This window comes from Phaeoacremonium minimum (assembly GCF_000392275.1).
Source record: "Phaeoacremonium minimum UCRPA7 unplaced genomic scaffold PA7_03_scaffold_610, whole genome shotgun sequence".
Classification (NCBI taxonomy): Eukaryota; Fungi; Ascomycota; class Sordariomycetes; order Togniniales; family Togniniaceae; genus Phaeoacremonium; species Phaeoacremonium minimum.
This window is the reverse complement of record NW_006921512.1, coordinates 665445-681339: the sequence shown is the minus strand read 5'-3', so window position 1 is coordinate 681339 and position 15895 is coordinate 665445. Positions and strand designations below refer to the sequence as shown.

The 15895-nt window shown below is 47.0% G+C and overlaps 1 protein-coding gene across 1 annotated transcript; it reads left to right on the top strand.

The window, feature by feature from the left end:
- Positions 1-9853: 9853 nt before the first annotated feature.
- On the top strand, positions 9854-10600 carry UCRPA7_8864 (putative abc multidrug protein; the record flags this gene model as incomplete). The annotated part of the gene is made up of 2 exons (XM_007921372.1): positions 9854-10214; positions 10467-10600. The coding sequence occupies 2 exons, from the start codon at positions 9854-9856 to the stop codon at positions 10598-10600; spliced, it is 495 nt and encodes a 164-aa protein (XP_007919563.1).
- Between the last annotated feature and the right edge of the window lie 5295 nt (positions 10601-15895).

Below are 15895 nucleotides of genomic sequence, written 5' to 3'. Positions count from 1 at the left end.
ATGGCATCAACCACATATCTATCTTCCGGACAACAGCTCTCTCCTGTTCTTTCGTGTATGTGAAGCCCTCATGACGCTCGACAAAGTCTAAAGCCACATCGGCCTCGCGGTGCTTTTCTGCACTGATCGGCATCACATCCCCATGATCTAAGGAAGGGGCCGACGCCGATCTAACAACTTCCGCTGATTTTCCCATGGTGATGAGTAGAGGTGTAAATAGACTGAGGTGACACTGCAAGAATTGATGGACAATGGAAGTTTGGAGAATCGATGAACTTCCTTCAGTAATGATATACGTCGAGGCATCCGTCTTATCAGTCCTCCTTTGATACGTTATCTCAGCTCGACGAATGATCCAGTCCGTACTAGGTGAGACTCATGATAAGCCCCTGGTCAATACGCCTTGGTGTTCCATGTTGGCTCGGCAGGACGATTGTCTCAAGGTTAGGGAAGAATCAGCGCGAATTCTAGCCGATGCACGCTTTCACGCTAGTTTTTGGAGTTTGGATACCCGGAATTCTGGGCGCCATGATTTCGGAAGCATTGATACGCTAAGTTGTTTAGCGTCCCGAATATGTCGCGGATGGATGTGCCGCCAGCCTCTAAGAGGAAGTGTGTTACGCCGCTGGTCTAGTTAACGATAAAGACATCACAAACACAATATAATTCATAAATTTGGTTGATAAGAGATCTCCACACAGAAGCGGACCTCGAGATATGGACCATGGTGGCAAGTCGTTATTCCAGCAACCAAGATGGGAAGTGCGAAACTCTAGAATCAGCACATCTCTCATAGCTACTGCTATCTTATCAGTCCTGAAAGTGTGGCGGGTATCATGGAAGCGTACAACGCGGTAGCCGTATTTTTTTGTGAGGATCTCTCCCCCCCTGTATGCTATAAGCCTTGCTGATGATCAAGTATAAGTCAAACGGTGCAAGCGCAAAAGTCGTCAAGTCCAATCGTGCCTTGCAAAAATTCACTGATCTTCCAAGATGTCGCAGACGCAAACTACCTCGAGTATCACTCATGGCACGACAACGTTGTCGCTTCCTCGATATCACACAAGCCTTGTTGAGAACCACGACTTTGTGCCGCCTAAAGACTTCAAGTTCCCAGATGCACTGAAGGAAGTCCCAATCAACCCTAAGGGCCCAACAGAAGTGCCGCTTAAAACCGCTAGGGAGTATACGCCTGAGAATGTAGGTCGCGAAATGCAATTTCTAAGAGGAGGCAAGTGCAGAGTGCTGATTCTATGGTAGTACAAATATGCTGATTTTCTCCCCTACAACACTTTGACATCCGAAGATGCACTCACGCCTTATGAGCATATCGATGCCTCTTCTCGGGCAGATCTAGAGAAGAAATCCCTGCTATCCTCAATCCCAAAGCAACAAGAGATGACACCTGTCATCGGAACAGAAGTTTGGGGTCTTCAACTCAGTCAACTCAGCACCCAGCAGAAGGACGAGTTGGCCCTCTGGGTAGCGGAGCGTGGTCTCATTGTTTTCCGTGGTCAGGATTTTGTTGACCAAGGGATCGAGTGGCTGAAAGAATTCGGAAGTTATTTCGGCCGCCTGCATGTGCATCAATGGGGAGTGCACCCTAAGGATAACCCGGAATTGACTGTTGTTTTCCGTGACAGCGATAAAGGCTCCTACTTCGATAACCAACATGCTGGTCAGCTAAATAGTGTCGCTTGGCACACTGATATGTCATATGAGTTGTGAGCATTAGCCATCAGTCCGTTTATTCACCGTTACTAACTCAATATGCATCCAGAAATCCTCCTTGCACGACTTTCCTAGCTTCTCTGGCTGGCCCGGAGTCCGGAGGAGATACTCTATATATGAATACTATGGAGGCGTACGACCGTCTATCGCCGACAATGCAAGCATTTCTCGAGACACTTCAGGCTGTTCACTCAGGAACTCGACAGAACCTTCTCTCGGGCAAGACAAACCTTGCCCGTCGTCCCGGCATAGATACGATTCATCCGGTCATCCGCAAGCATCCTGTCACAGGTAGAAAAGCTATTTGGGTGAATTTTGAATACACCACACAGATCGTAGGAATGAGAAAGCCTGAGAGTGATGCCATTCTCAACTTCCTGTTCGATCACCTACACAGAGGGTTAGACTTCCAGACGAGAGTGCGATGGGAAGCAGGCACAGTCGTTGTCTATGACAATCGAATGACGCAACACTCCGTCACCCTCGATTACAAGCTTAGTGAAGGCGTCAAGAGACATTTGGTCCGCGTAACTCCTCAGGGTGAAACACCATCTCTAACCTGAGAGATATTATTAGAAACAGATGGAGACTCTACGCAGGATATTGTACTGGACCAATCCAACTTGGGTTTCGATATAGTTACTGCGTTCAATTGTCGCCCTTCCGTAGCTCAAAACCATTCTGCTGCCATTACTGATCTAAACTCGAGAGCTAGTCGGCTATGATACATCATTTTCCTACGTAGGCTACGATGCTTGAGCACTTGAGCCATTTAAGAAGACTGAGTTAAGTTTGGTTAAATCTAATAGTCTGCGTCCACATGTCGATGCTTTTCTACTCACTTTATCGTTCGATATTTTGCATTGTAGTAAGTTTACGTCCTAGCTGGTCCCAAAACGTCCGTAAAATAGACTTCTATGTAATGCAGCTTTCGAGACTTTCACTCAGAATGTATTATTTGTGCTCCTGGAACTCTAGACGTCTTGTCTCCTAAGCGGATCGGCCAAGGGTGAATGTTTTGCAAGATCGATGTTGCAACGCTTGTTCAAGTTTCACAAGGCATATCTCAGGATTTCTTTCTATTCCTTCGATGCAACGCCAAACCCGCTAGGCCTATCAAAATACTTGGTATCCCCACTCCCAGCCCAACTCCGATCGCTATCTTGTCGCTTGAGCTGAGACCAGATGAGCCACTATTACCATCACTATTGCTGCTAATTGTTGCCTGAGTTTGCACGGTGGTTGAAGATATTGTCGAGAATGAAGTTGAGCTAGATCCTTGCTCATTCGTTGCAGCTGGAGTCGATGACATCGACGTGCTTGGATGATCAGTTGCGACCCCAGCAACAATATATGCCACAATCGTAGTTGTACTCGTTGGCTGTGGATTGCTAGCGGGTTTCTCGCACGTAAACATAAGACCCGGTATACTATCGGACAAGTCCAAATAAAAACAGTTGTCGTTGCTTCCATGCCAGCCCGTGTAAGCCCCTGTTTTCGAGAATGTGCTTAGGGCACAGCTAGTGTCCTGGTACATTATCATACTTGCGGTCCCGCCTTCACATGATGGGAATTGTTGGATCGCTACTGATACCGCCCCGGTTGGCACAAGGCAAGTGGACAGAGGAACAGAGACTGCAGGGGCAAGTTCGCTTGGGGTTTTGCAATAGAAATCGAGGAATAAGGCAAATGTGCCTTGTGCGTTAGTCAGGCGTTGGTAAAGGCATAGGATGAGAAGTAAATAGATGTCGTGTAATCGGTTGAGAGTGGTAAAAGCCATGATGGTCCCGGTTTGTGACAAATGCATAAGCTGAAGAAAAAGCTAAGGGGATACTATGAGGTCCGATTGAGAAGATCAAATACTCTATCAGGTCGCTCGAGTTGTCCGCGCATCAGGAGCATTGATGCAGAAAGTTTCCTTGGCGCGAGCACCAGGAAATTTAACTATCGTTCATGGTTCTCGTTTGGTTGATTTGTTGGACTCCATGGTGGCTGCATGCTGCCACACAAGCTGGAAGCCCGTTTAGGAGTAGCGACGTGGGAATGGCACTCCAGTGAAAACACCCCGGCAGGCCACTAACGCCCAAGGTGCTGTTACACAACTCGACTTGTTAGTGCAGTTTGCCATATGCCCAACTCTCCAGGACTAGACAGCCGCCCTGGCCTTGGCTCAATAAGCCACCACTTCAATAGTCCTGCCTTCCCGTCCAAGCATCTATATCCAGCCAACAGCCTACAAAGATCTGTCATCGCCACCTAACCCCTGAGAACGCCAAGATCTAATTCCGCATGAAATTCCGCATGAAAAGAGAGCAACTCTCTACTAGTAACAATTGTTGCATCCCCATTCCCGGCATTCCCGGCAGTGACTAATACGCCAGACCAAGCTGGGAAGAGCGCTCGTTTTGATTCATGCGACCTAATATGTTGTGAAGGACGATATATATCCTTTCATTAGCTCGTGTTGCCCGAGCCATTTGATACTGTCCTTAGCGTTATGCTACAATGTTCTGATATGTCCGTCGCCTCGCGACCTCGCGGCAAAGTCGAGCGAGTTGCAACGGCAAGTATGTCTTTGGGTAACGAAACATAACTCTAGCCTTCGTGTATGGGCAAGTCCAGGGTGACCGCTCGAAGTGAAATCTCGGCTACCCTATGCCATGGTTCTTTGCAGGAAAGTGTCCAGCAACTCGGCCTAGATGTAAGGCCAAAAGCTGATAGAATTGCCACGCTGGTCTCGACTACCGCCCACCCATGTTAGTCTCCCAATTAGTCACCTAGTAGACTGTTGGCCGTGCCGATTTAGTTCTCTACACCCAGAAGAATCAAATTGAATATAAGCAAAAGATCAATAATACTTGAGAAATTGTCCGTCACACCAGAGGGGACATCAGAGCATTTAAGTCTCTTGACGGAAAGTTTTGAGTCAAGACCAATCACAAGAAACTTGAAATCCTAAGTAGGCAAGTTAGATGACAAGCACGAAACATTGACTGAGAGGCGTATTGTACATGAATAGAAGCCGCATTTTTAGAATGGGCTTATCGCGATGCATGATTGGTCGGATGTTATACTCTATTGCAATATGACGATAACGCATCCTCCTTCCTATTTAGCTCAAACGACGCTTTGAACCACATATGGCGTAGATGAGCTGTCTTCTGACATCAAGGCACCTACTTTGAGCAAATGATAATCTTGGGACATAACTTCTTTACTTGATGCGTCTGAGAGGATCAACCTCTTGAAGTGCAACGAGATTCACTCACCTTATTTCCATTCTCGCTGGTGTAGACGCTGAGCATTCTACTGAGTCATTGAAAGATGACGCGGCTTGGAGATGATGCTTGTGGCGACACGCAATTTGGACCTGGGCTTCTAACTGCGGTGTGTAGAGGAGGTTTCGATTTTACGAGTAGGACAATCGCTTCTCTTTCATTACAACGAAATAACTGACATGTGCCCAGCTCTCTTCGAGGAGAGCTTCTTCACTCTGATTCCGTCAGCTTGCTTTCTACCTCTCGCGGTTGCTCGGCTCTTTCATCTTTCCCGACGACCTCACCAAGTCAAAGCAACCAAGATCTACACCGCTAAGATAGTACGCAAGACCAATATGAGACGCTAGCATAAGTTGTCGCTAAATACTATGACAGGGCACTACAAGTCTCCTGGCTGCTCTCCAATTAGCCCTTGTGGTTCTCGTTGCACTACATCAAACTGCTAACACGCGTGTATCCTTACCAGCAGCTGCAATTGACTTTATAGCAACGATTGTTCTTGTCTTTCTCGTTTGTTTCGAGCATATCAGGTCCATTAGACCTTCGTTTCTTGCGTGCACCTTCCTTCTACTCACGGTTCTGCTTGATGGAGCACGCATGCGTTCAATTTGGTTGCAGATGCCTAGCAATGTGTTCACGGCCGTATTCACGGTCTCTTTTTCAATTAGGATTTTTCTGCTATGCCTAGAAAGCTTTGAGAAACGACGATTGCTTCTGCTAAGTGAGAAGCTCCCGTCGGCAGAAAGCACTGGCGGATTGTTCAATCGAGCTCTCTTTTATTGGCTTTTTGGGCTGTTGAAGACGGGTTACAACGTGCTACTCACGCCCTCAATTCTTCCAGCAGTGCATGACAAGTTGACACCCGACGAACTCGTCAAGAAGCTCCATGACCATTGGGAGCTGAGTATGTCTCAGATTCACAGGATTTCGAACATGGCTAATCACTTTGCAGCCGATAACAAGCATAAGCATACTCTTCTCTTAATTGCTCTTAAATCTTTGTCCCGTGAGATTCTTGGCATAGTGGTACCACGTCTGTGTCTCATTGGCTTGAGCATTGCACAACCTTTTATGATTGGGCAAACGGTTGCATTTCTCGTAGACAAAGAAAAATCAAAGAACACAGGATATGGTCTAATCGGCGCATTCTCAGTGGTATTCATTTCTGTGGCGGTATGTTAGAAGCGAGCCAGAGTCTGAGCAGTCATGCTAATCATCACAAGATATCAACTGCAGTGTATAGGCAACTGGGTTATCGTGCTGTGACTATGCTTCGTGGTGCCCTCATAGCGCTGATATACGAAAAGATGATGGCATTACCCGCAGGAAAGACCAGCGAGTCGGGTGCGATGTCACTGATGGGCTCCGACGTTGAAGCGTTCGCCGACTACTTCCATGATACAATATGTGATACATGGGCAGATATCTTGCAACTTGGTCTTGCAATCTTTCTGCTAGCCAAGTTGATAGGCCTTGTCTGCATTGCTCCGATCATCATTGTTATCCGTAAGTACGCATCACAGCTCGATCCTTTCGGAGGGCAATGTCTGACAGAATAGTATTCACATGGATCACATTTCGCGTTGGCGGGTTGATATCAAAGCGCCAAAAAGCATGGTTCGAATCAACGCAAACACGCATTAACTTCACAGGTGACATTCTTGGAAAGTTAAAGTGTGTCAAAATGCTTGGCCTTACTGAGGTCATCATGAGCATGATTGCCAATACACGCGATACGGAGATGAAGATCTCCAAGAAATATAGACGCATCCAAAGTTTCAAGGTTTGGCTAGGTATGTGTTTTCATGATTAGTTAAGTTGGGTACTTACTCTACAAAAGTGAACTTTCCAACTACTCTTGGTCAGATTGCAGTCTTTGCAACTTACGCAATCGTGGCTCATATCAAGGGACATAGTCTTCTTTCAATGACCGACACAGTGACGGCCTTGTCCCTTGTCAATTTGATATTGGACCCATTGCGAAACGTACTCTATGTAATTCCGAATGTGTTTTCATCATTGGGTTGCCTCGAAAGAATCCAAACCTTTCTCCTACAAGCGTCGCATATAGAACGGAGGAAAGTCGGCCTTTCGAATGATGGAGCAGCACCCATAACCTCAAACCACTCTTATGTAGATGAAAGCGTGGAGTTCAGCAACCTTCCAGCAATCAAGCAGAGACTAGAGCAGCCGGCAGACGGTACAACGCTTATATCCATGAGTAATGCGCAATTCGCTTGGAATTCTTCATCTAGAATGGGCACTTTAGCCGAGAAGATCAATCTCCTGGTTACAGCGTCCGCACCATATTCGCTCACTATGATTATTGGTCCCGTGGGTTGCGGGAAATCAACATTCTTAAACGCTGTTCTTGGTGAGACCATTTCTAAAAGTGGTGAGATTAGCGTCAGGTACTCAGACATCGCCTTCTGTGACCAGACTCCATGGATCGTACATGGTTCTATTCGCGCCAACATCATTGGCGGATCTTACCTCAACGACTTTGACGACGCGTGGTACTCTTCGGTCATCCATGCATGCGATCTTCAGCCGGACCTTGCACGCATGCCGCGCGGTGATTTAACTATAGTAGGTAGCAGGGGAATCAAGTTGAGTGGTGGCCAGAAACAACGAGTTGTGAGTTCTATCACCAGTCTTCAAACATCTTTATTGCGGTACTAAATGGACTTACCAACAGGCAATTGCCCGAGCACTTTACGCAAGAAAGTGTCTCGCTCTATTCGACGATGTTCTGAGTGGTCTCGATAGTGCGACTGAAGAAATTGTTTTTACTCGAGTCTTCGGACAGGATGGTATCCTTCGACGTATGGAGTGCAATGCAATAGTAACTACTAACAATTGTGAGTATATCTTTTCCATTACGTACAACATATTGCGCATAGCATTATCTAGCTGCTAATGAACGATTTCCAAGCACGTCGGCTTCCCCAGTCAAACTTCATTGTTGTGCTAGGCCCAAACTGTGTGATCAAAGAACAAGGAACGTATGAACAACTCACGGCGCAGAATGGATACGTTCGCGGCTTAGTCTCGCATGAACAGCCGAGTGATACACAGAGAGACTGCAGCAGTCAAGCAGCAATATCAGATGTCATACAAGAACTATCAGGCCAGACTTTTCATAGTTCTGAGCACCAAACTAGAGGAACAACGGATCTCAGTGTTGGGAAGTATTATGCCTCGGCCTTGGGGTGGCAAAGAATGGCTGTGCTTGTACTATTCCTGATAATGGAATCTGGATTTGAAACCCTGCGATGTATGTCTGAAATATCACAAAGGATTCTTGATATCTCTCCTTTTGCTAAATATCGGTACTAACATTTGTCCAGATGTTTGGTTGACTCGATGGTCTGTAAGCGAAGATGGCGCCACAACCTCAGGATTGGGGTACTGGCTTGGAATCTATTCGAGCTTTGGGGCTCTGGAAACCGCTAGTTTATTTATAGCGACATTGTACGTTTGTCGAATAGAAATTCATATCGCAATTTCTATATCTCAATTTTTCAGGCCCGACCATTTTTTACTAACTTCAGCGATTAGTTGGACCTGGGTGCTGATCGTTCCGCAAGCGTCTAAGGGCCTTCACAATACTGTGCTCAGAACAACGATGATGTATGTGGACTAGAACATCAAGTTCACTGTTTGAAGTCGTGGTATCCTGACTAGACAACAGGGCAACCATGACATTCCTATCGAATACTGACACCGGACTGCTCGTCAACCGGTATGTGTATTTCCTGCCGGTTGATTTCGCGCAGTGGGCTGATACCGACATAAGTTTTAGTCAAGATATGAGACTGATTGACATGGTATTGCCGGCGGCATTCATCAGCACAGCATTCCGTCAGTCTTCATTCCGCCGTCATAATGTAATTTACTAGTCTAACCATCTCTACTAGAAATATTTGCGACCATGGCGGGAACTATTGTCACGATTGTTGCGGTACCATATCTCGCGGCTGCAATACCCGTCCTAGTTGGGATCTTAATCTCCATCCAGCGCTTCTACCTACGAACATCGCGCCAGTTGAGGCTGCTCGAGTAAGTTTGGCATTCCCAGGCACCGTGACCATGGTAACACAGTATCCTTACCCTCTCTTGACGTTCAGTCTAACAAAATCCTTACTAACCAATCACATGGAAGAATTGAAATGAAAGCCCCCCTGTATTCCCACTTTACTGAGTCGCTCACTGGTCTAATTACCATTCGCGCTTTTGGCTGGAAAACTGCGTATAAGACCAAAACCTTACAGCTCATTCTTGATTCACAGAAACCTTATTACCTGCTTCTATGCGTGCAGCAATGGCTTGGCCTTGTTCTTAACCTCGTTGTGTCGGTTCTAGCTATCCTACTAGTTGGACTTGCCGTGGCTTTACGCGATACTGTGAGCCCAGCGCTGATGGGCGTTGCGCTTGTTATGATGATCTCGTTCGGTCAAACTATCACAGGCCTCGTTCAGAGTTGGACAAACCTTGAAACAAGTCTGGGTGCCGTTGCAAGAGTAAAGGCTTTCCAAGAGGAAACACCAATTGAGGAGACATTACAACGCAACACCATAAACCCGAGTCACTCGTGGCCTCCTCAGGGCGGCATTGAATTTGAAAACGTATCCGTGAAGTATGAGGAGACGTCTGAACCTGTACTTAGGGATATTACACTGTCAATCAAACCGGGCAAGAAAGTGGGATTGTGTGGAAGAACGGGGAGGTATGTTCCTCCGCACCCCTAAGTTCGGCTTTGTTTCTGCCACCATCATCTGCGTCAAGGGGGCCATAGAAACTTACTTACACAATAATCTGTGAAAATTAGCGGTAAAACATCAATGCATCTTATGCTCCTACGTCTCCTAGAGCCTGCATCTGGTCGCATCACTATCGATGGTCTGGACATCACGACTCTTCCACGAACCCTCCTCCGGTCCAAGATCAGATGCATAACGCAGGAGTCATTCATCTTCTCCGATACTGTCCACCGCAATCTCGATCCTACAGGTGAGGCATTGAATGACAGTGACCTGATCGCCGCCTTAGAACGCGTGGGTCTATGGAATGTCATCTGCCTGAAAGCCAGAATCTCTGTCAGCTCTGCTCAGTTACCTGAGTCTGATATTGAGGGACAGAATGCATCTTCGACGGAAAAGAATCCATTGGAACTCGTCATGGATGAACAGTTTTTATCACACGGTGAGCGCCAGCTGTTCTGTCTTGCCAGAGCGCTACTTGGCAAGGACAATTATAAGATCCTTGTACTCGACGAACCAACAAGCAGGTAAAGTTGCCACATTTCTCAAGGACCCATGAGCCTCAAGGTTGAATAGTGAAGAGCCTCAATCTGATTGTGATATAGCGTTGATGCCCACACACATGCTCGGATACAGGCTATCATCCGCTCTGATTTTGCTCATTGTACGATCATAATGATCGCTCATAAAATAGACAGTATTGTCGATTTTGACCAGGTTGCTGTTTTCAAAGAGGGCCATGTTGTCGAGACTGGCAAGCCAAATGTTCTACTACAGGATGAACAAAGCGTGTTCACAGGACTATTTCGAAATGGTGTCTCCAATTAAGGTGAGTATTAGTAACAGGATGATTGGAAATATTTTACTGTGTTAAATTGGTTACTGTGAAGAGAGTCAATGGTGTTATGCCTCATTATGTGTCTTATGGTGTCTTGGACAGGGTGATCTGAGCCAAATTTAATCCAATAAATAGGCGCAGAACTTACTGCTTGTAGGACTTCAATCGAGATGAGAATGACGTAGGCTATGTAAATATCTCGGGAACCTGAAGTCGGCGACTAATACTTGGCTCTGGCTCGTCTCTGAGGCGTGGCTGCCATTTATACATTCCATTCTACTATCTCTCCTGACGGCGCTGGTCCTCTATTGTCTTATGGCAAGCGTACCATTATTTGAACTTCTCTAGGGATGCTCCTAGAATAAACTTACTTTACAATAACTCTTTGGCCAACGGGTGACATTGTTTCAAGCAAACAAAAAGCTAATGCGACCAAAAAGAATACAGGCCTAAATCTTTGATAATACTTGTTGCTACCTCGATGAGCCGGCCAGATTTCTGAAGAACATCTAACCATTTTGCTGAGCAAATCTGTCCAATGGCAGAGCATTCCCTGTCATCAGCAGCTGTATTTTTTGCTCTTCCAAGTTCCCTGGGATATGCTCTTTCTGCCGACCGGTACTTCTAGTCTAAGCTAGATTACAGGAAGGAGTAAGACATCGGTGTCGTTGCGACACGAAGGAACCCAGAGCGTCGGCATTATGTAACTATCAACCCATTTATCATCGGCGAATATAGCCGTGCCTAGATGGTTCATACAATGACCGGGATTTCGATATCTCCCTCAGTCCAGCCTCATATACCTCTGTTTTAAAAGTCTCTTTTAGAAGGATCAACTTATTGATCACGGTTTGCACGTGTCCCAGCTGCTGACTGGCCGGGCCAAGTGCCATTTTGTCAGCACAGAGAGGGTTGTATCCCCAATACCACGATTTGCCTTCATGAATATCGTCTCGTAAGGGTGGACAGTAGTGCCAAAATACTTGCCGTCGTACAAGACGTCATCCGGGTTATTGTTTTCCTCACAATACGTGGTGGGTTTCTTAGCCGCATGGAAAGAAGTCAACATGACGTCAACCTCGTAGCCCTGAGACCTGATGAGCTCTGTGATGCCAATCTCTGAGTGAACCGCTTTGAATAAAGTATCGAAACAAACAGTAAGACCAACGGGATCGTCTGGTGTTCCCCAGTGATCTGTGTGCTTCACGCTATGTGCGAGATCGGGGTTAAGTAGTATAGACATTCCGATGTCATCCGTGGCAAATAGCATTGACTGGACATGGGGTCGAGGGACACAATTCATAGAAGTTCCAATCAACTAGAGACAATGGTTGTGTGTCAGTGAGCACCATTAGGCACTAGGAAGACGAACAGCACCGAACAGCAGCTTACCTTCACATGGGAAGTAATGCGATCTAGGAACACATCTGTCCAGCAAGCCTTGCTATATATGGGAAGAAAGGGACCCCGGATGCTTGCATTCATAGTCATGAATCGCTTGTATTTTTTCCAGAGATCATCTTCCCTTAGAGCCTGGCCTATTGCTCCCAAATCGTAACAAGTATTATCACGCTCGATGACCCGGACATTGGTTGATTGTGGAACAAGCTGACTAGCCGTTGTGGCGCCATTGAAGATGAAGACGAAGTCGGCTCTTCCGTGGAGGCCCTTTTCAATGAAGAACTCCAAATTTTCTCGAGCATTTTCCGACTCGGAGTATGCATAGAGCACGAGAGGTCGGTCGTTGGTGTTTGTCAATGATTTGCCGCGGATAGACTTCACGGTTGCAGGATAGTCAGCTCTTAATTCTTACGCATCGCACTCGAAAGGCTCACAAGATCTAAAAATGGGTGGGGAAGGACGAAGATGACGGCCAACGAAAAAACAGCGACGATGACAAAGATCCTCCATGGCGGTAAAGGCAGGCGTGAAAGCGGTTGTAAATATGTCATGTTGGTCGGAAATGCCTGTAGAGGCTGCGCGGCGTGGAGAAATTTAACATCAAGATAACTTCGACGTTAAGAAGGACCTTTTATGTCCCAGCAACCTGGCAGCCCCCCATGACCCCTATGACAGACAGCTCGTATGGACTTCGCCCAGCTGCAACGTGATGGTTGGGCGAATCATTTAGGGTTGCGAATGACAAAGAACTAGCCAGAGTCGGCTGGCATTACTGGACCTGTTGGAGACCCCTGATCATGTCCATATCCACAGCGCACAACCATTTCGCCTGATCATCCAATGAAGAGGAGCAAGAGCCGCGCGCGAGCACCAGGGTCCGGAAATGGACAGACCAGCATGGGGGTAACCCCGTCCAAAGGCATGTGAGTAACGCGCTGTATTATTGGTACCTTGACGAAGGGAGGGACGAGACGGGATTATACGCGGGTGAAGTGCCGGCGACAGTTGATACACCCTTCACATGATTCTTGCAAACTCAATGATAACGAACATTGGGGAACAGGCTATTATCGCGGAAGCTAAACAAGACTGATCCGGCTGTACGTGGGGGTGTGTAGCTTGTTTTTTGTTAGGTGAGTGCTACAGAATGGACTTGATTGACCCGAACTGATCCTAGCAAATTTCATTTCTGTACCATCAGCTTTGAGATCATGCACGGTGGGCAACTAGTGTCCAAGGTGATCGCTAATAATATTTCAAGTCGTTCTGCGCGAATATGGGTATTCGAGTAGTTGAAAGCTTCACTTGTGGCCATATGCGCTAATTGTGCAAACTGCATTTCTCAGGTTCTTATCGATGTTGTCATTGAGCCCATGTGTTGCGACAAAGATTACCACGGGACTTGCTGCAAGATCAGAGCAACTTTGTTCGAGCTCTGATCATTAACCGGTGAACGGCCTGCCGGCCACCCGCCTGGTCAGATACAAATGCAACCCCCGTAGACGCCCAGGCGGTAATCCCTGTCTAGGTGGGGTTTCAAATATGCATGTTGGTTCCATGACTTTGCTTTATGGCCATCACAGATCCCATATTGAGCGGCAATGGTTCCACGTGAACGATTTACATGCTGCGAACACAAATCTTCCCAAATCTTAGGCATTCGAAAGTGTTAAACTTGTGTGGTTGTATTACAACTTCTTCATAGTGATTTTGCTACACAAGTTGACATGACCGTATGGACCACCCACCTTCATCAATTACATGAGTATTTGGCAATAATCAACAATCAAACAGAATTCTGGTCGGTCGAAACTCCCTGTCGAAATTCCAGCTGGTCTCGAAGTGGTCACACCAGTAGGGTTAGAACTCAGTAATAATGATGCACCAGAGGTAGCGACAATGTATTACAATGACAAGGGCATGAAATCATATCACACCCAGAAGCCTCGTGATCAGCAGGAAGTGAACGACAGATCTTTTTGTCACGCGCGGTCTAGGGACGACGACGAAAAATAATCATTGCTGTAGCAGTTGGCCTCGTCGTTGTCATCACAGCAGTGGTTGGCGCCGTCGTCGGTTCTCGCACGACTCACGATATTTCGCCCTCTGCCTCAACCTCCGCATCCGCGAGTCCTACAACTTCGAATTCAGCGGCACTAGAGCCGTCTGTCACCGCTTCGTCCTCTTCTGTTTCACTGCGAGAGAACTCCGCATTGTCGGTCACTGGGTGGACGTCGGGATCTGACTACAGTATTCGCGTCTTCTACCAAGGTGGAGATGGCAAAATTCGCCTCTCAAGCTATGAGTCCACGGCAGGTGATTGGGGACCACCTCAAGTCCTGGACATTCAAGTGAGGAGTGACACACCGCTCGGTGCATCCAGTATTGCTGAGTCTTTCTACTTTGGATTCACCGATGACAAAAGTGTAAGTGCCGTGACTCTCCCACCGATGCTCTGCTGACAATGAGATGAGGGATTTCAAGTCGAACTATTTTACCTTACAACTCAGAATATGTTCCAGGAGTGGACTTTGAAAGACATAGTGATGGGTAATGGGAGCAGTTTTTCCTTGGGCATTACGTTATCAGCTACTGAGTTGGGGGACAGGGGTCCTGTCCTATATAAGGCTTAGAGGGCTCCTCAGACTGTAGTAGTAGAACTCAGACTTGTATTATTACGAATTGACCTGGCTACCCTGTTTCACTACAGCGAAAATAGTCACATATTGGCCCAGCGTGATTTACCAGTCAACGAATGGCGAACTACAAGAAATGGTCTTGAGGGGGAGCTGGAATATCAAGAGCATGGGCAATACAGCGCTTTCAGGTGGCGGACTTGCCGTCATCCCTCTCCAATCAAATTACCCAGATGGTGGTAATCGTGTATTCTATCAACGGGACGACACCACCATCGTGGAAATCAAGGGAAATACATCGGCGGACTTGTCAACTGATATGGCTTCTCCGTCTTTGGCTGCTTTGTCTAGACGTTCGATCGCGACTCTTTCAACTGCTGTCGTTCCTCTCCGCTTAACTTCTTGAAGCTCTACAGCCAATATCCCGTCACTACAAGGTCATCCAGTCCGTCGGCCTTGCCTTGCTTTTTGAGATCATCAAGGTGCAGATCCAGCGCAGTTTTTTTTCTCGTCGTGGGAGGCCATTTATGTGGCTCGCCTGCACCATTCGCAGACGAAGTGAATGACGATGCGCCGATGAACGGACGGGTGGTGCCGGGCTGGGTGACAGGCTCCCTAGAGTTGAAAGAAGCCGAAAGCTCGGAAATACTGCCACCTGGAGCGAGAATGTTGCTTGGAATCGAGGGCAAGTGCAGATCTGCGAGAGGGTGCCCAGATAGGAGCTTGAGCTCAGCCAGGACGTTTGCATTTTGCAATTTGTAGTCAGCAGTATCTATCTTGTCGTCGGTCCACTGCTTCCGAAGGAGCTCTAGGATCTCCACGACGATACGGTGTTTTGAAACTCTCGCGCACTCAATGGATCGCTTGTCAGATCTTGGATAAAGGACACACGCATGAGCACCTCCATAAAGGATACAGAGTGAAACCATTCCTTATCTCGTAGAAGGATTGCAGCTTAATGATACCCCGGCACTTCCATCTTGATAGTTCGGGCACTGGCTTTCGGATCGTCTGCTCTCTAAAATTCACTTTGGAGTAGATCAATCTCCGCTTGCCTTAGGCTGTCGAGGTCTCCAGACTCCCACAGCTGACGCACTCTAGCAAATAGCTCATTCATGGCAGTTACAACGTGATGGGTATAGAATATGCTCCCTGTAAACACGGCATCTCCGCTACTGTGATCATGATAAGTGTAGCGAACAAAGAACTGTGGCTGGAGTATTATACTGTAGCAAGTGTGATAGGGGC